General features: G+C 37.6%; 1 protein-coding gene across 4 annotated transcripts in view; it reads right to left on the reverse strand.

The window, feature by feature from the left end:
- Positions 1-25,426, reverse strand: part of LOC121426052 (E3 ubiquitin-protein ligase ubr3-like) — a 61,249-nt gene that overhangs the window by 31,952 nt on the left and 3,871 nt on the right. For 2 of the 4 annotated variants that reach the window (XM_041622193.1, XM_041622194.1), the window contains exons 2-17: positions 24,524-25,122; positions 21,549-21,688; positions 20,677-20,841; positions 19,099-19,200; positions 17,555-17,694; positions 16,420-16,648; positions 11,380-11,509; positions 9,845-9,903; positions 9,191-9,324; positions 6,946-7,098; positions 5,737-5,826; positions 4,306-4,434; positions 3,693-3,745; positions 2,679-2,812; positions 1,269-1,354; positions 545-604 (exon numbers count right to left, since the gene is read on the reverse strand). In XM_041622193.1, coding sequence (XP_041478127.1) covers positions 545-604; positions 1,269-1,354; positions 2,679-2,812; positions 3,693-3,745; positions 4,306-4,434; positions 5,737-5,826; positions 6,946-7,098; positions 9,191-9,324; positions 9,845-9,903; positions 11,380-11,509; positions 16,420-16,648; positions 17,555-17,694; positions 19,099-19,200; positions 20,677-20,841; positions 21,549-21,688; positions 24,524-24,990 — 2,271 coding nt within the window. In that variant the 5' untranslated portion in view covers positions 24,991-25,122. Of the gene's footprint in view, positions 1-544; positions 605-1,268; positions 1,355-2,678; positions 2,813-3,692; positions 3,746-4,305; positions 4,435-5,736; positions 5,827-6,945; positions 7,099-9,190; positions 9,325-9,844; positions 9,904-11,320; positions 11,510-16,419; positions 16,649-17,554; positions 17,695-19,098; positions 19,201-20,676; positions 20,842-21,548; positions 21,689-24,523; positions 25,123-25,426 lie in introns of all 4 variants that reach the window. The other 2 variants (XM_041622196.1, XM_041622195.1) reach the window with 2 other exon arrangements.

A 25,426-nucleotide genomic window follows, 5' to 3' on the forward strand; every position in this document is an offset into this window, starting at 1 on the left:
CAAATTGGCAATGCGACAAAGATGTGTGATGTCACTTGTGAACAACTCTCCCCATTACTTTAGTATATATTTCACTTGAATTGCCTCTTTTATCACATCTATCAATAGATCATGTTCTCTTTCTACATGAGGGCATGTAATACATATTTTTTAGAATACAACATGGATAGAGAGTTTGTATCATCATAAGAAAAAGCAAAAAGACATTTTGAGGGTATTTTATAGTCCACCAAAGGGAAAGTTGTTCATCAGTGACATCACACATCCTTGTCGCATTGCCAATGGGAGGATCTCCATAGCATTAGTGATTGCAATATTCAAATGCTCATAACTTTCTCATTATTTGTCCAATTTTTCTCAAACTTTCTTTATTCTTATTCTTTGATTTTTCTGTTTCAACACAAGCCTATTTGTTCCAAAGGTTTCATTCCCCTTTAATTGCATTCAATCTATAGTCAAGACTTGTGACTATCCATATTTACACCATAACCATAGTTTAATTAAAACCAGAGTTCAGAATACGGGCCTATACATTTGCACTCACCTCTTTGAGAATATCATCAAAATTCCCATTTGATCCAACAAGCCCGGTCTTCTCAGGAATGTGATTTATACTGAATTAAGGATAATAGAATATATTTACTTGAAAGCAATTTTACATTTCAGAAAAACTAAAACAGACACATCCATCTCGGACTACACAATATTGCTTTTTAAAAATATTTTTTTAAAATTTGTTTTAAAGAGGTGATATAATATACAAATTCAACAGGCTTTGAGAAAATATAGTTGGGAATTATCATCCAACATTAAACTGTCAATTAGTTTAATTTTTCGAAGGGCAAAGCCACAAGGAAAAAAGTTGTGTCAGACCAACTAAGGATGAATAATGAAAATCCAAAAATACTCTTAAAACATAATGTATTGCCCTATTTATAGCGAGAAAAGAGAAAAATTATGCCCCCCCAAAAGGGAACAAATATATCAAATAAGGAACAGTTGGAATCTCTGTGGCAATAATATGTGGTGTAATTTGGTCAGAAGATGAAAATTCATTGGGCACACACAAAGGGGGGAATCTGCAAGCATCTGTAACACAGCATTGAACTGGGCACCAGAAGGGAAAGAAAGGACCCTGGCTGGATGGAGGACAAGGACAGAAGCCAGAGCTGTGGCCTCTGATAGGCAAAGGTGGAGACATCCGGTGGAGGCCCTATGTGCCACTAGGCATTTGGAGGTTAGGTAACAGGTAATTTGGTAAAGGATATCTTATCCTGCAGATGACTGTGGGTTCTGTCTTGCATGCAGAGTAATGTAACAATCTCATCCCTCATCAGCTCAGCCTCAGACATACCTGAGGAAAGAAAAAAAAAAACAGCAACTAAACAACTTAAGTTACAGGTTTCCAAGGTGATCATGAGGGATGTAATCAAGGCTTTTACTTCAGAGTCAAGAGACCACTGGAGAAAAAATTATCCCTTAGACGTTTCACATGTCACTCGGACTGAGGCCAAGGCCAAGGTCAAGGCCGGTAAGAGGTGGCCTCAAGGCCGGCCTTGACTACTGTACATCCCTTGTGATCAATGAAGCTTTACTAAAGTAGTAAGTAAGTAAGTTGCAGTAAGCAATGATTTCACAATTTTGGAACCAATATGATATACTAACTAAAATAAAAGTCAAAATTTAAAATGTAACTTTGTTCTTCCTTGTCCGATTTTGATGAAATTTTCAGTTTACTCTATCTGCTCAAATCCTCTCATTTTCAGTATCGCTTTAATGATCTCGAATATTGTTTGCGGCAGATCTTGGGGGATCTCAATAAAAGACGATCACCCCCAAACATTCTATTTGGGAGCGATGTTGGCTCTGCTTGTTCATTATGAGACTCCAACAGGTTCCATGACATTTGCTCTGGTGACATTTGCTCTGGTGACATTTGCTCTGGTGACAATTGCTCAGCTTTATATTCCACAAACTAATCGAAAGACTAATTTCAACTCTGGATCAAACATTTAACAATATTACATAGGCTATGTAGATTCGAATCAGTGATAGGTCAATACGCCATCACGTGACCATAGCTGCGAGGATCGCATTTGTTATATTCTAGGTTTTGACGTCACCTCAGGGAATATACTGCGTAGTATTTTCAATTGCGGCGTTATATCACCTAAGGTGACGTCACTCGCTGCATACAAGTTGCGCAACAAGATTTTAATTTGATGTACGCGCTAGTGTTAACGCATCGATTGCATGAAGAACGCGCTTGATGTATTTTCAAAAAAAATCTATTATGACGTAGACGGATCAGAGCTGTAGCAAGAATTTCGCTCTTGAACCAGATGATGAATGCAATTTCTGATGGCGAATCCACATATATTATATAATATAACAGATATTGCCTGGTCTGTCGTTTTAATAAATAACATTTCAACTCCCCTCCGAAGCTATATTTTTCCCTCGGGATAATATTTTCCCTCAGCGCTGTGCGCTTCGGGCAAAATATATTCCCTTGGGAAAAATATAACTCCATCGGGGAGAGGAAATGTTATATTCAAACTCTAGGTAGGCAATATCTGTATAGTATTGCAGCTCTAACCCTAACTCTACATCTCTGAAGAAATAGTAGCAATTGTCACAGGAGCAATTGTCTCGTCACCTTCTAACAATACACGTACCGAGATGGGTTCTTATGCTGACAAGCATTGCAATATGTTGAAGGGCGCCCTCTAACATGGACATGACTCTGTCTGGTTCTAAAGAACTGGCTGGCTTGTTAGGGTCCACTACAAGCCACTCAAATACATTGAATCTGGAAATGTAAACAGAAGAAAATAAAAGATTGATCAAATGAAAATGTATCATCCAACTTTAATTATGTACATATGTAGATCCAGTATGTGTTACATGTAACAATTTGCTACATACATTGTTGATTCAAAGCTGCTTATTGCGTTGGAACAGCACTTTGCAAATATATGAATATCTTCCAAGAGGAATGGGGGTGTTTCACAAAACTTTCAGTGTGACTTGGAGTGGCACTTAAATTCCCAGTTGCGTCTGTTATAAAATGTATCACGGCATTGGTCAAATCATGCTCACAGGAAGGGCAGTACTGTGTATTAACCCCCGAGGTCATTGCATTCTGGCTAGTCTGCATACAGTATGCACCATCTCCACTCCCTGGGGAGTATTCAAATAAGAAGCAGTCAAGACACTCTGATCGCTAAGCCAACAAAATTGACGTTCGCATTCTACCAGGTAACCATTTAACACCTGGGTGGAAATTGGCCAAGTGTGAATTGACGCTTTCCCAAAGGATGCTACTGCCTCTGTCAAAATTGAATACATGACCTCTGATTTACAAGGCGAGGGTCAAAACTGCTATACAACACTTCCCAATAATCATTTTTTCTTAATTGGTATCAATTACCAGTGGATATCATGGTCAGCAGCTCAAACCTTGTATTAATCTTCATTGCCATTGAGTGGCACTGTACATATTGTATTGTAGTTACCCATTTTCTCCCAAATACAGTTAGATGGTAAAATGTTGATTTTCTTTATCCGATTGCTAAGAAAGCATGAATGCTTGTCAGCAAGCAACCAGAGGACTGATGGCTTACAGTCCTCTTTTAGGGACCTCTCCACTATTCTAATGTACAAAGAAAGTTACCCAACAAGAAACATACCTCTTGAAAATGGTCTCCACTACATAGTCTGGGTCTAATATAGATGCACACACCTGTCATTAAAAAATAAAAACACATTTAAGCCATAATGGGCAATGAAATACTTGAAGCCATATTTCGTCGTGTCGGTGCAGGAACGCCCTTAGCAACACACACTTCCGCGCACCTCACTGGTGCAGAAACGCCCTTACACAATGCACTTATGCATGCATGCAATGCGCGAAAGTATGGTACTAAGGGTGTTCCTGCAATGACACAATGATTTATTAAACTTTTATTCCAAAAGACTGATACACTCTTGAGAAATTGAGAAAGAAAGTCTTAATAACAAGTAAAAATTTACTGGGGGGGTGGTGCTGTTTTCAAAGGCCTGTCTTACAAAGAGTTGCGATTTATCTGATCAATCACAACTATGGAAAGCCAGCAAAATCAACATATAAAATGCATGTTTGTTAAAAAAAATTCTACATATGAATATATATCCATATTGATTTCTTGATAATTTGGTGTGACCTCCTTTGTTTACAAAGGATTTCCCATTGATTGGATCAATCGTTAACTCTTTGTAAGACGGGAGCCCTGATATCTTTATGAAATGCTCTCTCTGACCCACCTGAAGAAAGTAGAGATCTAGATCCCCCATCGAGGCGCAGAAGTGACATTGAAGGTAGGTCATTGCCTGACATTTCATCTGGACCCCGTTGCGAACCCACATTCCACTGAATATCTCACTCAGTTTGGCCTGCAAAGGTGATCAAACAGGACAGAAAATTACATTCTTGTTCGCACAATTAAGTTGTTAAGTACAAAAAATCTTTACCTAACCTTTGACTAGTAAGAAAGTAAAGATTAAAGTGAGACAAGAGGGCATAGGCAGTGGCAGCAGCATAACAGCAAAGACATCAGCTTGCAGCCATCGCCTAAATGCGGCAAAAACAATAAGTACCTGTCCTGTACCAACATCATAACTTGTAGATAAAAACACCAAAGGTATTACTGTCCTTATTATTATGGTCTACTGTAACATGGGACCTTTCAAATGAAAAAAATATAAAAAGAACTGAAAAGAAAAACAAGATTGGTCAGAAGTATTACACAACATGCAATTACCAGTGTCAGAAATTTTAATTGCACTGAAGAAGTACGGTAAAAGTGGAAATTTTCGCGGCAAGATCGGCGAGCCCGAATTAAAAACATGTGAATTTACGAGCATCTATTTTAATGCGTTTTGAACCGCGGTTCAATTGCTTGTATCGTTTTGGCAAAGAAATTGCATAATTTGACAAATAGAGGGCGGCATTTATGCAGGCAAGCTTGAGCTCCAAAATTATATGCATCGCGAGAATTTGTTCCAAAGCAAGGTGATCATTTTTTAACAGTTGCAGGTCGGTATTTAAATTATGATTTTGGTTGAAATATAAATTGCTTACATGCTGTTTGATTGGTGAGTGTTTAGATCTGTTTAGTTTTTAAGAAGACGTTGGGTCGATCGCCCTATGTTGATTGATCCCATGCACTTTGAATAGCTGTAATTCCCCCGGTCCTTATACCCGGTGCTCAGCCGTCCATACCAGGCTAGCAGCACCTCCGTTTTGCCTTCCCCGATGTCCGCCCCACAAAGAAAAGTTGCGTTGAATATCACAAAAGCCCATGACTGGATCAAAACAATGCTGAATTATGCCGCTTATTATGATCAGAAAAAACAATTTCGTTGCTGAAATGTTAATCAAAACCATTCACAGATGGGCAAGAAGGAAGTGACTTTGTGATTATGGAGTGTGCAGCACGAATTCAAGAACCCGCGAATATGTTTTGAAGCCGCCAAGCACGAAAAAATTAATCCCGCGAAAATAACAGCATTTACAGTATTGCATTTGAGCTCCTAAATATATGTGAGTCAATGGCTGTTGACTTTGCATTTATACTCAATTACTATCGATGCGTTGAACAATCAGCCATTTTGAATGAATACTAGACACTTGTTATGGCAATTTGAATAACATCCATGGGATTTTAAGAAATGTGACAAAAGAGGGCGCCTCACCTGTATCTGAAGTGGGAAGACCATGAGTCTTGTCAAGAGTCCCTTATCCAGTCTGATCTTTTCAAAGTCTAGGCCTTGCTGATTGATTGCCTAATATAAAAAAAATAAGCATACAATAACTTCTGGGGATTACACATGAGCAGAATGTGGAAAAGCTTTTAGAAGTACCAGTCAAGAATTTTATAATAACTATGCGTGAGTCTGGAAAGCTGGTATGGCAGAAACTATCTGATTTGATTTGATTCTGGTAAAGTTTTTCCAAGTCTGATGTTCATATAAAACAACTAAAGATAAAAAAATTCTGTCTAAGATTAAAATTATCAGTGTGCTTGCAACTTAGCTATCTCACTCTCCTGTCATTCAAACTAGAATCAGATATAAATGGAATTTACATGTAAGTAATGAACTAGAATCAGATATGAATGGAATTTAACTAATGGAATTTAACTAATGAATTGATGTATTTATCAATTTTCTGGTCCAGTTTTGTCATTTTTCTGATGTCTTGTGTGACATTTCATGCATAATGTACTTTTTTGCCAAAATGGGCTATAGCAATCTTCATGTAGTCAACCTTGTTGGACAGCAAATAAGAAATAGCAAAGCATTACTACTGCAATAATAATAACAATAATGATATGCAACATTTATATAGCGCTAAATACAAATGCTTCTAAGCGCTGCATACTACATACTGCATAATAAGTGCATGATTTGACGTCATCAGCGATTTTGACAAGAAAGTGAGGATATGTGGCATACTAATCCTGCTTCCGATTTCATCAATTTCATGTACAGTTCGGAAATCTCTTTTTCAAACACTTATCATATAAGATAAAGGAATCATGGCTCTAGGGAACACAAAATGAGTCTTTCTTATTTCAAATATTCTGCTTAATATAATGATGATCCTTCTCTATCAGGTTGTGCATGTTGTAATAATTAAGTTGCAGATCATTTTTGGTTGGATGATATTTTTAGTACACTTTATCTAATACATTCAAATACACTTTAAATACATTCAAATACAATCAAATACATTCAAATACACTTTATCAAATACATTAAATGCATGCTGAAGAAAATAGCAAAAATCAAAATCAAATTTCGAACATACACAACTTATCAATGAGGGCAAACTCTTCTAAGAGCTTCTAAGCAAGCCTCATAAAATGCGGAAAAGTTTGGGAAACGAAGTGTTAAACTGACCTGACTGAGGAAGTTGGAGAAGTATCGCAGGAGAGGCAGGTGAAAGGAGACCTGGAGAGGGTGTAGCTCCCTCGGTAGTCTGCTATCGGCCAGCCAATGGCAGAGCTCCTTCAGGCACGCCAACAGCATACCCAACGTGAAGTTTGAAGCATTCTGTTTGCACAAGAATGGAAAAAATAGTTTCAATGATACATCATGGAGATGAAAGGGTGCTACTGGGGCTCGTCTTACAAAGAGTTGCAATTCATCCGATCATCACAAATATAGAAAGCCAGCAAAGTCATCAAATAAAATACATATTTGTTTAAGATTTTTTTCTAGATATGATGTATACTCATACATTCATCAATATCTTGAGAATTCAGTGTGTTTCTCTTTGTTTACAAAGGAGAATTCAGTGTGTTTCTCTTTGTTTACAAAGGAGAATTCAGTGTGTTCTTCTTTGTTTACAAAGGAGAATTCAGTGTGTTTCTCTTTGTTTACAAAGGAGAATTCAGTGTGTTTTTCTTTGTTTACAAAGGAGAATTCAGTGTGTTCTTCTTTGTTTACAAAGGAGAATTCAGTGTGTTTTTCTTTGTTTACAAAGGAGAATTCAGTGTGTTCTTCTTTGTTTACAAAGGAGAATTCAGTGTGTTTCTCTTTGTTTACAAAGGAGAATTCAGTGTGTTTTTCTTTGTTTACAAAGGAGAATTCAGTGTGCTTCTCTTTGTTTACAAAGGAGAATTCAGTGTGTTCTTCTTTGTTTACAAAGGAGAATTCAGTGTGTTTTTCTTTGTTTACAAAAGAGAATTCAGTGTGTTTCTCTTTGTTTACAAAGGAGAATTCAGTGTGTTTCTCTTTGTTTACAAAGGAGAATTCAGTGTGTTTCTCTTTGTTTACAAAGGAGAATTCAGTGTGTTCTTCTTTGTTTACAAAGGAGAATTCAGTGTGTTTTTCTTTGTTTACAAAGGAGAATTCAGTGTGTTTTTCTTTGTTTACAAAGGAGAATTCAGTGTGTTTTTCTTTGTTTACAAAGGAGAATTCAGTGTGTTCTTCTTTGTTTACAAAGGAGAATTCAGTGTGTTCTTCTTTGTTTACAAAGGAGAATTCAGTGTGTTCTTCTTTGTAGACAAAAAAATCAATCGCAACTCCCAAATGCGCACCATTGATTGGTTGAAAATCAAGTTGCGCATGATTTTTAGAGTTGCGATTGATTGCAACTCTTTCTGCAACGGGCCCTGATATACCTTCGATGAGAATATTTTCAGCCAGATCCTCGAGTGTCATGGTATATTTGTATACTATGGACAATTTGTGCTTTTTATAATACATACGCACAAGTTGAACCCTGAAACATGACATAATTCCATCATGCCATCCCGAGAGATGGGTAGACAACAGGAAATCATCATCATGCATTTATTATCAATCACCATTTGTGATTACAGACCCCATTCAAAAATAGTTGGCCAGGGGGGGGTGTTTCACAAAGATTTATGTATGACTTAGAGTCACACTTATATGCCTAGTTGCATACCGTATAAAAGGCATGACAGCATTGGTCAGATCATGCTAAGAGGAGGCGCAATACTGTGTTTTAATCAATAAGAACGCGCGTTGCATATCATGTATGCGTCGCTATTTAAATGCGACTCTAAGTCATACTTCAATCTTTGTGAAACACCCCCCTGGTATCTCACTCATTGTTCTGCTGATTAATCCTTAGTCTTCCCTCTTTGTCAATGACATGAACAGGTGGGTGTTTCACAAAGCTGTTTGTAAGTTAAGAGTGAATTTAAGAATGACTGGTGATCCCTTCTTTTGCACTAAACAATCCCAAATGAACATTTATGGTGAATACCATTTACCACTAGAAAGGATCACCAGTCGTTCTTAAAGTCACTCTTAACTTACGAAAAGTTTCATGAAATGGCCCCCAGGTTTTAATATGTAATCTCATTTTTACAATTAATTCATCCATGGAACGATAATGGGAAGGGAGGGATGGGGGGGGGGGGGGAGAGTGCAAAACAATATTAATTTCTTCCTCAATTGGACTACAGGCCTGGGTAACTAGGCCTTGGTTACACATCATATGCCTCTCTTTGTAATGCTCTCCTACTGTCTCTCTTCCCTTTTTTTCCTTCCCTCTTTTCCCCTTCTCTTTAATTTCACTACATAAAATACCATGTGGGCAGTCACCCCACTTCCTCACCCGCCATGCCACCTACTAATTCTTAAACACACAACAAATGTGGCTACTCACGAGATCCTTGCAATGGACAGTCATCTGCCACATGGGGGCAGCACAGGCCTCTATTTCAGCTGAGAAAGCAGTGGAGTAGGTGTTGGATTCAAACTCTACGTGTTGGGTCAACTCTCTTACGTTGAGATTCATACCTGCATAGCAAAAAAAAGTATGAATGTGACAATACAATCTGTATGACTCGAAAGGCTGTATATACATGTATGGTGAAAACAAAATCACATTTATAAGTTATTTATTCAAAGTTGTATTTATTATGGTTGTGATTATTTTCTTGAGTAAAAATATCGGTGAGTCCAAATGCAGGTAAAGAGAAGGTAAAATTTCGGTAATAGAATTTTTTTTTCAATGTGATCACCATCATTATTACCACCATAATAACTGTCACCACCATTACAAATTATCATCATCATCATTATAATCTCCACCCACCACCACCATCATCATCATCACCACCATCATCACCACTACCATCATTACGACCACAGCCATCATCATTATAATTATCATCATCATCCTCATCATCATCACCACCACTACCATCACCACCACCACCATCTTCATCATCATCAACATCATCATCTCCACTACCACCACCACCATCATCATAATTATCATGATCATCACCATCCTCTTTATTCCTGAAGTACTTACACATGAAGTATCTCAGGAACCGAGCCCAGAGAGCCATCAGATCAGGGCTGCTGAAGAACCACTCATCATCACCATTACCATCACTACAACCATCTTCATCATCATCATCATCATCATCATCATCATCACTACCACCACCACCACCATCATCATCATCATCATCATCTTCACCACTACCACTACCATCACCATCATCATTATCATCATCATGATCACTACCACCACCACCTTCATCATCATCATCATCATCATCATCATCATTACCATCATAATCATAATCATCATCATCATCATCATCATCACCACTGCCACCACTACCACTACCACCACCATCATCATAATTATCATGATCATCACCATCCTCTTTATTCCTGAAGTACTTACACATGAAGTATCTCAGGAACCGAGCCCAGAGAGCTATCAGATCAATGCTGCTGAAGAACCACTCATCATCACCATTACCATCACTACAACCATCTTCATCATCATCATCATCATCATCACTACCACTACCATCACCATCATCATTATCATCATCATCATCATGATCACTACCACCACCACCTTCATCACCATCATAATCATCATCATCATCATTACCATCATAATCATAATCATCATCATCATCATCACCACTGCCACCACCACCACTACCATCACCACCATCTTCATCTTCATCATCATCATTATCATTATCATCATCATGATCACTACCACCACCACCTTCATCATCATCATCATCATAATCATTATAATCTCCACCGCTACCACCACCACCACTACCATCACCACCACTACCACCACCATCTTCATCATCATCATCCTCATCATCATCATCACCACTACCATCATCATTATCATCATCATGATCTCTACCACCACCACCTTCATCATCATCATCATCATCATAATCGTTATAATCTCCACCGCTACCACCACCATCATCATCATCATTACCATCATAATCATAATCATCATCATCATCACCACTGCCACCACCACCACTACCATCACCACCATCTTCATCTTCATCATCATCATCATCATCATCATCATGATCACTACCACCACCACCACCACCTTCATCATCATCATAATCATTATAATCTCCACCGCTACCACCACCACCACTACAATCACCACAACCACCACTACCACCACCATCTTCATCATCATCATCATCATCATCATCATCATCATCACTACCACCACCACCATCATCATCATAATCTTCACCACTACCATCACCATTATCATTATCATCATCATGATCACTACCACCACCACCTTCATCATCATCATCATCATCATAATCATTATAATCTCCACCGCTACCACCACCTTCTTCATCATCATCATCATCATCATTACCATCATCATCATCATCATCATTGTCACCACCATCTCCACTACCACCACCACCATCATCATAATTATCATGATCATCACCATCCTCTTTATTCCTGAAGTACTTACACATGAAGTATCTCAGGAACCGAGCCCAGAGAGCCATCAGATCAGGGCTGCTGAAGAACCGCTCTGCGACAGACCGATGCGATATGATGTTGGTCAGATCGCTGATAATCGGCCAGTAGCACTGTCCTTTCAGGATCCTGTTGTCACAGTTGACCACCTGGTGTCTATTACGGACCTTGCTTCCTTGACCTACAGATCACCAAAGATGATAAGAACGATAGCTGGACTTATAAAGCTTTTTGCCACTCTTTGAGGAAGTTCCCCCTTTGCCAGTTAACCATGACTGCCCATTTATTAATAGTGTTCAAATGCTTTTAAAAATAAACAAAATAAATCAGGCCTAAAAAATGTTTGTATACATTGACTTTTGATTATGATGTGCAGTAAGGCCTTCATATATCAACCTACTAATGAATAATTGATTAAATTGAAGGAACTTTGTACCGGGGGGGGGGGGGGGGGGGGGTGTTTCACTAGGATTTAAAGGGAAGTTCACCCTGAAGAAGACTTTGTTGTAAAAATAGCAGAAAAAATAGTAAAAAATATTGGCGACGGTTTGAGGAAAATCCGTTAAAGAGTAAGAAAGTTATTAGAGTTCAAAGTTTTGGATTTGTGACGTCATAAACGAGCAGCTGCTCCATGTGTTATGTAATATAAAAGGTATGAATTTCAAATTTTATATGGTTCCTGATGACTTGATTTTGTTTTCTACTCATGATCAGATGTGAAATGATTTGTCTATTGATATACAAAAGGTACAGTAAAAACCATTTTCAATTTTCTGAGAAAATGACATTTCATTGATTTTTTACCATTCGCTATGTAGGAATGCTGCTCGCATATGACGTCACAAATCAAATAATTGAAATTCTAATAACTTTTCAATTATTTGATGAATTTTTCTCAAACCTTCAGCAATATTTTTCATTATTTTTCTATTTTTACAATAAACTTTTTGTCAGGATGAACTTCCCCTTTAAATATGACTTGGAGTCACACTTTAAATGTCAAATTGCATGTGGTATAAAAGGCATCACCGCATTGGCCATATCATGCCAAGATGATGCGTACTTCTGCGTATTGATCAATCAGATTGTGCATTACATATCATGCGCCAGGCAGCATTTAGGTGCGACTCTAAGGAGCACTTAAAGGAGACACTCGAAGAATCCAAAGTATTTTATAATGCCTTTTTGTGGTCATCATTGTAAAGGGGAAGTATTACTAATCAGATATATAACTTCACTTTTCAAAATAGTCATTAGAGTTTGCAGAAATCAGCTCTCAAAAATGATTTATTTTCATGCCATATTTCTGCCTTCCATCGGTCCTCTTGCGAGCTCCAGCTGAGTGACGTCACACAATGAGCGTGAGCAGCTGAGCTGACAGCAGCCCATTGAAGACGATCTTTCCAATCAGCGTTTTTTGCTCTTAGAATTGTTTATTCCTCACAAGATTGGTCTTGTTATATAGATAAAAGTTTGAATTTACTGAACAGTGAAATAAAGTGCACATTTAACGTATTTTGGTAACCGATATTTAGCTTAGAAACAATGATTTTTTTTCAAGAAATATATTTGAATAAACAAAGCATATTTTCACTTAGAAATCACACTTGCAACAAATTGATATTATAATCAATATAAAGCATAGACATTCTTCGTAACGACTGAAAAAAAATTATGAAATTTCATTACGTAACAAAGTCAGGAACCACAAAATAACATGGCAATATCCATCGCGAAATGATTGAAATTGCAGTTGAATTGCCGAAACATGATTAGCCCACAGCGGCGAGCGGACTTTGTTTCATATATCTTAAAAGCCCTCCGTAATGTAGGGAATGGTCTGTGGCCAAACGTGTTGGCCATCGTTTTGTCGTGTGCGAGGACCCTGGTTCAAAACTCGGATGAACTTGGATATTTTTTTTTATTCCTTCTCGTCCCTACCCAGCTTTTTTTTCTTGTGAAATCCCATTCAGACCTGCATTTATCAAATCTTATTTAATTGCTGCTTTTGATTTTCAAGTTCTTGATTAGATTCTACTCTTATTTGGGATGGGAGGGGTACAGGATGAGTTAAAAGTCAAGTCCACATCAACTAAAAATTATTTGAATAGAGTAATTTCCCTTGCTGTTTTTACTCAAAACAGTCACAAAACAATGATATGCAAATTAGTGTTGTCACTCACATCACATTCGTTTCTAATTTTTTTGTGGCATTTTGTTTTTTAATTCTTTGCAGATTTGAGTATAGGAATTTCTTCATCCGAACACAATAGGTTACATTTACGGAACTGTAACTCTAAATGTTATTTGGAGGAATTAAAATCCCTCTGAAAATTTTTCAGAAAATAAATAGAAAATTAAATATCAAATCTACATGTCATGTAAATATATCAAACAAAATACAAAAGAACTTAGTGCGTGTGACATAACGGTTAGTGTAATTTGCACATCGACACAGATGAGCATGAGCATATCATCGTTTTATAAATTAGGCAAAATTTCTCAATGTTAGAGTAATAATTATATAAATTTGAATCAAAGTTTTTATGAAATTTCCTGCAATATCTTATTTTTCTTTAAATTCAAATGAATTTTTGATTGTGTGGACTTCTCCTTTACTCTTAATGTAGGGAATGCATAGCAATATTTATCCAGAAACAAAATTGTCTTAAAATATGCAAATCTGTAATTGGGCACATGTTCACTTTTCTTTCATCCAGGCCACTTCCTCACACCCACCAGGCTTACAGTCTTAGAACAAAAATGATGAACCATCACACAACAGCACACAACATTCAGTGCTTTACAATAAATATTTCACTTCTGTTCATACATGTACATGCAATAAATATTGTGGAAAACAAATAAAAGGCGTACCCATATTCAAATACCGTTTAAAAGGACAAATATATTATATCTTTCGAGAAAAATCAGCACGTTAGATATCTGATAACAAAACACAAATATGGGGCACTGCAAGAAACTTATGTTCCATTGCAAATCAAGCGTAAGTTTTAAATTCAAATTCAAGCGTAATAAGGTCGAGTTGCAATAGCAGTTCAACTACATGTACATGTTTGTCTTTAATCAAAGGATTTACCCTTGATTTGGGACGTGTGATTGATTAGAAAATTTCTTGCAAAATGCCCTAATAACATTAAAATTGTTTTTTCGTTTTAAGTTGTGTGTTCTTATTTTCGACAAGCTGTATTCCTGTCCAAGTCAATTTTTTTAGTTCTCTCCAAAACTGTGCTCAAAATCGTTTCCAAGATCGATAAAGATAAATTTTCTGTTGCATCATTATCAGTCCAAAACTTGCACCGTAGCTCCTGGAAAGAGTGGCGAAAAAATGGCTATATCCAAATCAGTAAGAGGACATGATGGAATCTCCCAGATTGAAGTAGCGAGCAGAGACCAGAAGTCACCAGAGTCAGCAAGTGTGCAGATCTGTGTGTAGAAGAGAGAAAAAATAAAGAAATAATTTAAATAATCAAATCAAAGTATGAATTTCATTATCTTGATGATTGACGACGTGCGGTGGCATGTAATTCCCGGTCAACAACAAATAATAGTAGGTTTAGACACCTGAACAATTCCACTCAGAACACTGGTGCTCTACCTCAACGCTCAAGTGATGTTTGTGTAGGCCCCACTCTACTTACCGCTTAGCGGTAGTGAATCACTTGAGGTACGGTACTCTGTGTCATTACAAAGAGTGCATTTATCTTCATTGTTTCATGTTGAAGGCACTACGCATTCATATGTAGAAGCACTCTAATCAGAAAGAAACACCAGACTCTAGTTTTGGCCAGGAATCAGCATGATCAGGGTAACCACTGCTGAAAATTTGTCTTGCTTCATGACATCGGCATTATGGCGATATAATTCTGTGTATCTGGATGTATACGATACAGGGCCCTCCTGAGCATAAACGCATTGGGTACTAGACCTGTGTATAATAAAAACTTAAACATTTGGCCTTATCGTGAAAACATTCGGCCTTATCGTGAAATTTGGTGTTTGTGCGCTCGTTGTGTACAAAGTCAATGGGAGTGGATCACCGCCGTTGACGAAATAAACGGCAGTGAATGGACTGGTGACAAAAACTACGATAATGCCAAACATTCCTCTGAAACAGCATATTTTCAGCCATGGTCCATGCCAGTGCTCATGCTCCTAAATAATTTAATCGCCTGAGTCCTGACCAGTTTACTTAGAAATCTGACTGAAGTCTTTGTGAAGAAAAATCTGCTGGAATTGTGCAAAAACATTATTTCTAAAATAAAGACTTTTTAATTTTAATAGTAGTCATGCCAAAATGCATGATTCTAAAATTATATCAGATCTGTATCTGTCATCTGACCTGAATGCATCGTCAGAACAAGTACAGACTACAGTTTCCAAACATGCTTACCTTGACTTTTGACTGGATCAAACAGTGCAGCGTAACCTGCATCGGCAGCAAGTGAATGGGACCGTACAGCTTGGAATCAGAGCAACACAACGAAGACTGTCGAGTGGACAAAATCGGTCTTTCCAGTTCATTATTCAATAAAAATGGATAAAGTAACACAGTTCTGGTTCTCTTATAGTCTGAAGATGTCGAAATCGGATATCACAACACATGAACAAACGGTAAATTCGAAGAAAATTAGAGACCAGGAAGGTGTATCAGTGTATTATGCACAGAGAGATAGTGTGTAGTCGATCATGTGACGTCATTATTCTCGACTGTTTTCGATCGCGTGAATGTCTGCCTGGGGGCGGCTGGGGGGCTGAGAAGGGTCTCTATTAATTTCATTTCTTGCATTTCCACAACATCTGTAAGACTTTTTAGTGACATATTTGTGTATAAAAAGACAAGACCTTTCCATTCATATATAATTTGTCTATAATCATCACTTTCGTGAATTTTCTTTGTGTGTATCCTTTAATTCTATGTGAAACACCCTCAAGGTCAAATTTTGAACAGATCTTGGTTCACCCAAGTGATTTGACTTTGGGGAGAGTCTGCACATTTATGTCATCCAATCCTCATTTTCGAGCTTCCTTTGATATTTTCTCTCTATGCTTTAGACCTAAGGGACTGACCTGTCATGGGACACGTCATGGCTGTCTTCATGACCTGATTGAGGGCGCACTTGATGAGGATCTCCAGCAGGCGCATCTCATCGGCCATGCGCAGCGCCAGGTCCTCGTTGCTGAAGAGCTGCACGCTGATGTGGACGACCCGATTGGCCAGGAGGTTGGGGGCCCTCTCCTCGGCCAGGAACATCGCGATGCACCCGTAATGCTGGACAAACGTCGTCGTGAAGAGTTCCTATATGCAGTGTAAGGTACAAAAACAACAATACAACTTTCTAAAATTTGCAGGCATGGAACTAAAAGGGGACAGCATGGCTCCTAATGTCTGTAATGTACGAAAAATGTTGTAATGAGCTTTATCTCACCATATCTAAAAGCAGTTTTAAGCTAAGTACCACATATGTGAACAATTCATGAGAAAATCTGTACAAATATAACTATCACCATTGTTGATCTTAAATGTAGATCATTTAAAATAAACTTTCACTCGGCAAAATCATGAAATCTAAGCTGAAAAATTATCATACGGAAGACCGTTTGGATTAATACCTGCCACATGGTTAAAATGCCATCGTATTATCCATTTCTCAGCAAATTACCCTTTTTTTCTTAAACCAGATTAACAGAATATTTAGTTCATACAGTTTATCTACATGTATACCTACAAATTCTTGGGTGGTTATTTTATTTGAATTTTTATAAACATTTTTTTTTTCAAGATTGACATTTATATTATAAAGCATACTGTATACCTGGACTTGCTCCTTTTTACTAAAATGATTTTGTCAATGTCAATAATCCAACACGTGTAGAACATCTACATTCACAAAAAAAGAATTTATTAATCATTCCTCCAATATCAACAAAAACAAATGGTGAACGTTCATTTGTTCATGCAGCCCGTTTTATGGAACAAACCCCCAAATTTCCTGAAAACAATCAATTCAGTTAACAAATTAAAAAAAGCCCTTAAAACCTACTTATTCGAATTGTACCTAACCTCAACAAAGTGATATCACCAACACATCTCTAAATCTCATATATCTTCTGAAAGCGCATAGCGCATAGAGACATATTTGTTACGTGTTACACCCTATACGAAAAGTGACTATTGTTATTTTTACTGTCATGCAGGCCTCACCTTATAGTCATTATCAGGCAGCATGTTCAGTAGGAAGGTAACCATCTTCTGAGGGAAGCGATAGATCACTGTCCAGAATATGAGTTCTTCAAGGAGAGTCAGGTGGTTCAGGTCCTTGGTCATTCCAGGGTATGTGGTGGCTATAACAAGAGTAGAAATCAAAATGGTACGACACGATAAGGTCAAAATCTTCAAGTAATAGATGTTGAAGAGGACCATTATGCCCCCCTGATGGTAAACTGCCAACTCGTCCCATCACCACATGGTCTAACTTCATTTAGTCTGATGCCATTCCGTCCATCAACATTTCATCTAAGAACCATTTGGTCCAATGATCATTTCGTCTTATCACCATTTCGTCTAATATCTGATTTATAACACTTAGTCTAATTTGACCAAATGGTATATGGACTAAATGGCTATTGGACCAACGTGTTATTAGACAAAATTTTGACTTGACGAAATAGCAATAAGACCATGTGGATATTGGACGAACTGTTGGTAGACCACATGATAGTAGACGAAATGGCAATTGGACAAATTGGCATTAGACCAAATGAAAAAAAACCCCACAGACTTGTGGTTTATCAGACTTGTGGTTTATCTCACTGGTGTCTGTGTCTCGTGTGCCACTGTTTCTGTCAATGTCCCAGACCAAACAATGGTATCTTATTTTCCTTGGAATCTATAATACCCCCCATAGAATTTATACAGGAATCAATAATTTATTAAGCTTTGAAATAATGCGTTGCCAATTTGAAAAGTGATCAATTACATTCATCAAAGCTTCTTCAAATGACAGGTGAAGGCAGCCTGCTGTAGAGGTGAATCTTTTCCCCTGCATATTAACTAGCAAACCTATAAATACTTCCCTCTCATAACATGGCAATTAACACAGGAATCAAAGGATTCTTTACAGGTCAAGTCCACCCCAGGACAATGCTGACTTCAATAAACAGAGAAAAGTCAAACCAGCATAGTGCTGAAAATTTCATCAAAATCGGATGTAAAATAATAATTTTTATGACATTTTAAAGTTTCGCTTATTTTTCCCAAAACAGTGATATGCACAACTAGGTTCGTCAGTTGATGTCCATCACTCACTATTTCTTTTGCTTTTATGGTTTGAATTATAAAATATTTCATTTTTCATAGATTTGACAATAAGGACCAACTTGATTGGACCATACAGTATTAAACAAAGGTAATTCCACATGTCCAGGGAGGAATTAATTGTTGTATTACTTGACAAAGAGAAAATTAGAATTTTTCATAAAGTAAAATACCAAAGAAATAGCGAGTGGATGACTACATAGTCTCCTCATTTGCATACCAGCCAGGATGTATATATAACTGTTTTGTGAAATTAAGCGAAACTTTATGTCATAACTTTCTTATTTTACATCCGATTTTGATGAAATTTTCAGTGTTATGCTTGTTGGATTTTTCTCTTTTTATTCAAATCAACTTTTTGTTGGGGTGGACTTGTCCTTTAAAAATAAATTGACAATTCCAGGGTGATGTACAATAATGTTTTTACTTACCGCCAATGACGACGTGTTGGTCAGGTGAAGGCAGTGCATTGACCGCGTGCTTATATAGATCCTCACTTCCATGCGTCTTCGAGCCAGGATTGCTGCTTATATCTAGACGAAGGAAATAGTTTCAGGCAGGTGAAGGCAATAAATGCAGGGGGGTGCTTCACATACATGTAGCTGTTTACAAAATTAAGAAAGGATCAGCAGCCCATGTGAAAAGTCATGTGGAACTTCCAAACAGCTTCATGAAACTGCCCCTGGGAATCATAAACTAATAATAATAATAACTGGATTGATATAGTGCTTTTTACCAACATGTATATGGGCACTCAAGCAGGCAAAGTCACTACTGGGAACCCCTTCAACTCACCCGGGTTGGGTGCAGCACAATGTGGGTAAATTTCTTGGTGATGGAATATACGCTTTTACTGGGAATCAAACGCACATCTCCCGGATTGAAAGACAAGAGTTATAACTACTAGACCATGAGGCCCCACAAACAAGAGGAATCAAAACTTTAAAGCTAAATGAAAGTAGTTGCAGTAAAACACTGATTTCGAGAGAAAGTCTGTAAAACCAAGGTTAAGTACTACTACAGTGTATATCATTGCAGACCTACATGTCGATCTGGTACAGTTACATAAATCAAACTTTGTGAAATCATAACATCTAAGCTGAAAAAGGATCACACTGAAGATCGCCAACACAAATAGGCACACGTGGGACAGTGTATGCTATTATTGCTGAAATAAAGACCCGACAGAAGTGCGCTTATTTTGCTTATTTCTCAGCAATTATACAATTTCTTCCACAATCCTTTGGCAAACATTTTTTATTCACACAGACACTTGGGTGGTCATTATATTGGATTCTGTAAAAAAATCATTTTGAGATCTTAACCACAACTGGCATTTATCATTAAAGGTCAAGTCCACCCCAGCAAAATGTTGAATTGAATAAAAAGAGAAAAATCCAACAAGCATAACGCTGAAAATTTCATCAAAATCGGATTTAAAATAAGAAAGTTATATTTTAAAGTTTCGCTTAATTTCACAAAACAGTTATATTGCTGGTATGCAAATGAGGAGACTATGACATCATCCACTCACTATTTCTTTTGTATATCATTACATGAAATAGGGAATATTCTATTTTTCTCTTCATTGTCAAGTGAAACAATTATCAATTCTTCCCTGAACATGTGGAATAACCATTTTTTAATACTATATGATTCAGTCAAGTTGGTCCTTATTGTCAAATCTATAAAAAAAATGAAACATTATATAATTCAAACAAAAAGAAAAGAAATAGTGAGTGAGGGACATCATCGACTGTCTCATTTGAGTAGTGCATATCACTGTTTAGGGAAAAATAAACAAAACTTTAAAGTGTCATAATTTTCTTATTTCACTTCCGATTTTGATGAAATTTTCAGTGTTTTGCTAGTTTGACTTTTCTCTATTTATTCCAATCAACATTTTCCTGGGGTAGACTTGACCTTTTAATAAAGAGATCTACATGTAGAGTACATTTTATAGAACAAGACGAAAATGAAGGTAAATACTTGAATAATTTTGTATTCACCTTTGAGAATCTTCGCATAGAAGTCCCTGTCCATGAGGGTCTCGGTGAGCACGTGCCTCATGGCCCCGCCCATTTTGCAAAGGTCGTGCAGGAGGTCCAGGAAGGCATCGGCTTCTCTCATGGCCGAAATAAAGACGTCTCCTGATGATCTCATATATCGGTCTGCTATGAGATGAGGACAGGGAGGGGGTGGAGAAACACAATGAAAGTAAGCTGGCCTCATTACAAGGATTAAACCCCTGGACCCTGTCTTACAAAGAGTTGCTATTGATCTGATCAACCACAACTATGGAAAGCCAACAACGTCAACATATGGAATGCATAGATAAATGCGAAACAAAGCCCAGAGCAATTGTTGTGTCACCATCCTCCTAGATCTGGGGGCCGTTTCACAAAGCTGTTGGTAACTTAAGAGTGACTTTAAGAATGACTGGTGATCCTTTCTTGTGGTAAATGATACTCACCATCAAATGTTCTTTGGTGATGAGTTAGCAAGTAAGAAAGGATCACCAGTCATTCTTAAAGTCCCTCTCAACTTACAAACAGCTTTGATACGAAATACCCACAAGGTACAGTTAAAGAAGCTGAACTTTGTGAAATCATGAAATCTATAAAAATAGCAGGTAAACAATCACACTGAAGATCACCATCACAGATGGATAAAGTCATAAAGACGCAATAATATGATGAAATACCATGCTTATTTCTCAGCAATTACACAAATTCTTTGGCACATGTCCATTTTTCAGTTCCTAGAAACTGATTTTGGTCACTTTATTGGATTCTATACAAACTCATTCTGAAATCGTTACTACATGTGGGATTTACGTTTAAAAAATCCATTTCCAATCAATTATCTAGAATTTCATTACTTGGTACTCGTGTATAGTTGAGCCTCATGTGAAGAAGTAGTCTTGCCAGCAGAGCAGGGATGATCTCCCGGGCCATGAGAAGAAGAGTGGGCGGGACTTCCTTCCTCTGCGGATGATCTTCACCGTGGCGATTGCAAAATCTGTCAGGAATAATGCAATTATCAATTTAAAAAATAGTTACTTCATAAATTAATAAACTACATGTAGTTAGGAAGGAAAGTCATATTGACTGGGTGTATATCTTCTTGTTCTACTGGCAGATGGTCTAGTTTTCTGATAGTCTAACACCACGATGCAGGGAATAATTTTCCTGGTAACGCATCGCAATTTGCTCCACAATTTTTAATGACTGCTACACATAAATTCTTTTGTACATGTATATATTCTTAATCCTTGGAAGATGTCCCTTCCTCTCATTGCTCCCTGATGCCATAAATTTTCCACTTCGCACTCTTAGCAATGTTTATTTCCATTCTCCTACAGGCTCGAATTCAATTTGTTGCTTCTTGTCTTGTATAATATCATTGCATTGAGTTGTTGACATTGTTGAAAATGTGGCATGTTTATGAATAAAACCTTGAACCATATTTTTACATAGGACTGGACATTACTTAGTTGAGAGCTTTTCTCTTATGACCAAAAATGCTATTCAAATTTGTAAAGCAAAATTAATTTCCTGGGATGCCTAAAGCCGCTTGGTCTACTATCAACTTGAAATAAGGAATGATGAAGTTATTATAAATTTCATTAGTTATTTCCACTATCTGAGGTTAACATGGCAAATAATAATAATAAATGATAATAATAATAAATAATAACAATGATAATAATAATAAAATAATATACATGTAGTGCTCAATACAAATGCTGCTAACCGCTGCATACCCCTGCTTCAGAATGCCATGGGTATCCTGAACGCTCAAGCATTCAAAGAATTCCTTCCTACGGGGTAGGCCTATCCATTTTACACCTGGGTAGAGAGTCGCAAATGTAGATAAATGCCTTGCCAAAGGCTGTGAGTGCTGCAGTTGGATTTGAACCCGGGACCTTGTGGATAAGTCCATAGACTTATCCACTGAGCCACAACACCTCTACAAATAAAATTGCCCCTCTCATTAATGTTGGAGATTTTCTTGTGCCCTTTAATCATTTTTCCATTTGTAATGTAATACAGAAAAGAGCCTGGCATGAAAAGAGGCCTTGCCTTATAAATATAAAATTTCATTAGATAAGCTTACACTTTGAACCAGTATAAGAATAAGAATAATCACACCAGTTTTGGCCACAAGATTATTAATACAAAGGAGGCCTACATGTACAATATCCCATAGTAAAGTTGTGATAAAAACCCAGTTTCCCACTGTACAAGACTGTATACTCATGCTGTCAATGCATAAGAAAAAAATAAAAACAAAGTAAATTTTCATATCAACATAGAGTTTTGTACGATACCACTGTCTATCGAGCAGGGGAAAAAATAACACAGGGGCTAAGGTAGACCTTGCTCCTGAAATGCTCAAAACAGCACTGGAAACTATTTTCAGTGATGCAGATTCAGGTAGTGAGTTCTGATAAGTAACCCTGACAAGTGGAATGCCTCTGGCCATCTCACCTGCATCACTCGGTTCAATATAGCAGCAGTGCTGGCTTTGAAAACTACTCTAACTCGCACAAGATGTTCAGTGATACATGGTTACTCTTATGTCCACTTTTTATGAATTAGACCGATAAACTTACAGAGATATGATGGTTATTCAACAAAAAACCCCAACATGGCCAAAGTTCATTGACCTTACATGGCCTTTGACCTTGATCATGTGACCGTAAACTCTCGCAGGATGTTCAGTGATACATGTAATTGATTACTCTTACATGTATGTCCAAGTTTCATGAATCAGATCCATAAACTTTCAAAGTTATGATGGTAATTCAACATATACACCCAATTCGGCCAAAGTTCATTGACTTTTACCTTGGTCATGTGACCTGAAATGCGCACAGGATGTTCAGTGATACTTGATTACTCTAATGTCCAAGTTTAATGAACTAGACCAATGAACTTTCAAAGTTATGATGGTAATTCAACAGATAACCCCAATTCGGCCAAAGTTCATTGACCCTTAATGTCCTTTGACCTTAATAATGAGACCTGAAACTTGCACAAAATGTTAAGTGATGCTTGATTACTATTATGTCCAAGTTTCATGAATCAGATCCATAAACTTTCAAAGTTATTATGGGAATTCAACAGATACCCCCAATTCGGCCAAAGTTCATTGACCCTAAATGACCTTTGACCTTGGTCATGTGACATAAAACTCCTGCAGGATGTTTAGTGATACTTGATTAACCTTATGTCCAAGTTTCATGAACTAGGTCCATATATTTTCTAAGTTATGATGACATTTCAAAAACTTAACCTCAGGTTAAGATTTCGATGTTGATTCCTCCAACATGGTCTAAGTTCATTGACCCTAAATGACCTTTGACCTTGGTCATGTGACATGAAACTCTAATAGGATGTTTAGTAATACTTGATTAACCTTATGGCCAAGTTTCATGAACTAGGTCCACATACTTTCTAAGTTATGATGTCATTTCAAAAACTTAATCTTAGGTTAAGATTTGATGTTGACGCCGCCGTCGGAAAAGTGGCGCCTATAGTCTCACTCTGCTATGCAGGTGAGACAAAAATTAAGAATTTATTTCATGCCCGCTGTGGCATTAGAACAGGCAACTTGCACATGATTTTTGTTTGTGTACATATTCACTGAGTATATCATACATGATGATTTAGATATACATGTATGTAGGCCTACATTTATATTGGTTTGTACATGGAAGACGAGTTTCATCCAGGGTTTATGTTGTATTGTCTACGCACCATTCAGTATGATTTTGAGCTTTTGTTTTATAGAGACTTCTATATCTCAGCCAACTGACCGGAAAATATAATTTGAACAGGAAATCCTTACCCTTCTGCCTTCATGACGCTTGTATCACCACAGTCGCAAGCTCCTCCAGCCAGGCTCCTGAACATATTGAAGTCGTGTCCCTCATGATTACCGCCGTGAAAGCAGTCAGCGCAAATTGACATGCATGGCGTGATCCCGCATGTCCTGCACCGGTACGCCACAAAGTTGGCAGTCCACACCAACCCACACGCCGTGGCATCGTCAAACTCCTTGACATCATTGGCGTAGTCGTCAAATGGCTTCCCACCGGAGATGAGAAGCCGAAGCCACTCAAGATGGTCCGTGTCATCTAGAGCTCGCTCAGGGTCCGTCAGGAGGTTCAGGAGGCTTGTGAACTCCTTGCGGTTGGACTCCCGTCGCAGTTCTCGTTGCTGAGGTAACAGTTCCCGCCGGAGATCCCTCTGGAAGCGGGCGGCAGCCTGCTGCTTGGTCTCTCCGGGGCGTCTGAATTTATCAGCCATCTCCATCTCGAGTGAAACAGGTTCCTGGCGTCAGCCCAGTCGATGTTTTAAAATATCAAGCTCAGAGGAGTGACAGAATTTCCTTGACCCATTACTTCCTTGTGACCGTGCCCAGATAACAATAGAAGAGGACCTTTCCTGAAAAAGTAAAAACAAAGATCTCTTTATGAAAACACATTCACATGAGTGTAGAATGTGCGGAAGAATGCACTATAATGTTAGTGATGCAGTCTGTGAGGTTTGAGTTATTAATAAATAATGAAAATAATTAGTAACAAGGGGATCATTTTTGTATTCACCAAGACGCTTAAGCTGTGCTTTTAAATAAACCCCTCAAAAAGTTTGGAAATCTTTGTTTGGCCATTAATTTCTCCCAACACCCAGTTTTAAAGAATGTATATTTGACATCATTCAAAAGATCATTTAATTTGCTTTAAAATCA

The sequence above is a fragment of the Lytechinus variegatus genome, chromosome 13, assembly GCF_018143015.1.
Source record: "Lytechinus variegatus isolate NC3 chromosome 13, Lvar_3.0, whole genome shotgun sequence".
Classification (NCBI taxonomy): domain Eukaryota; kingdom Metazoa; phylum Echinodermata; class Echinoidea; order Temnopleuroida; family Toxopneustidae; genus Lytechinus; species Lytechinus variegatus.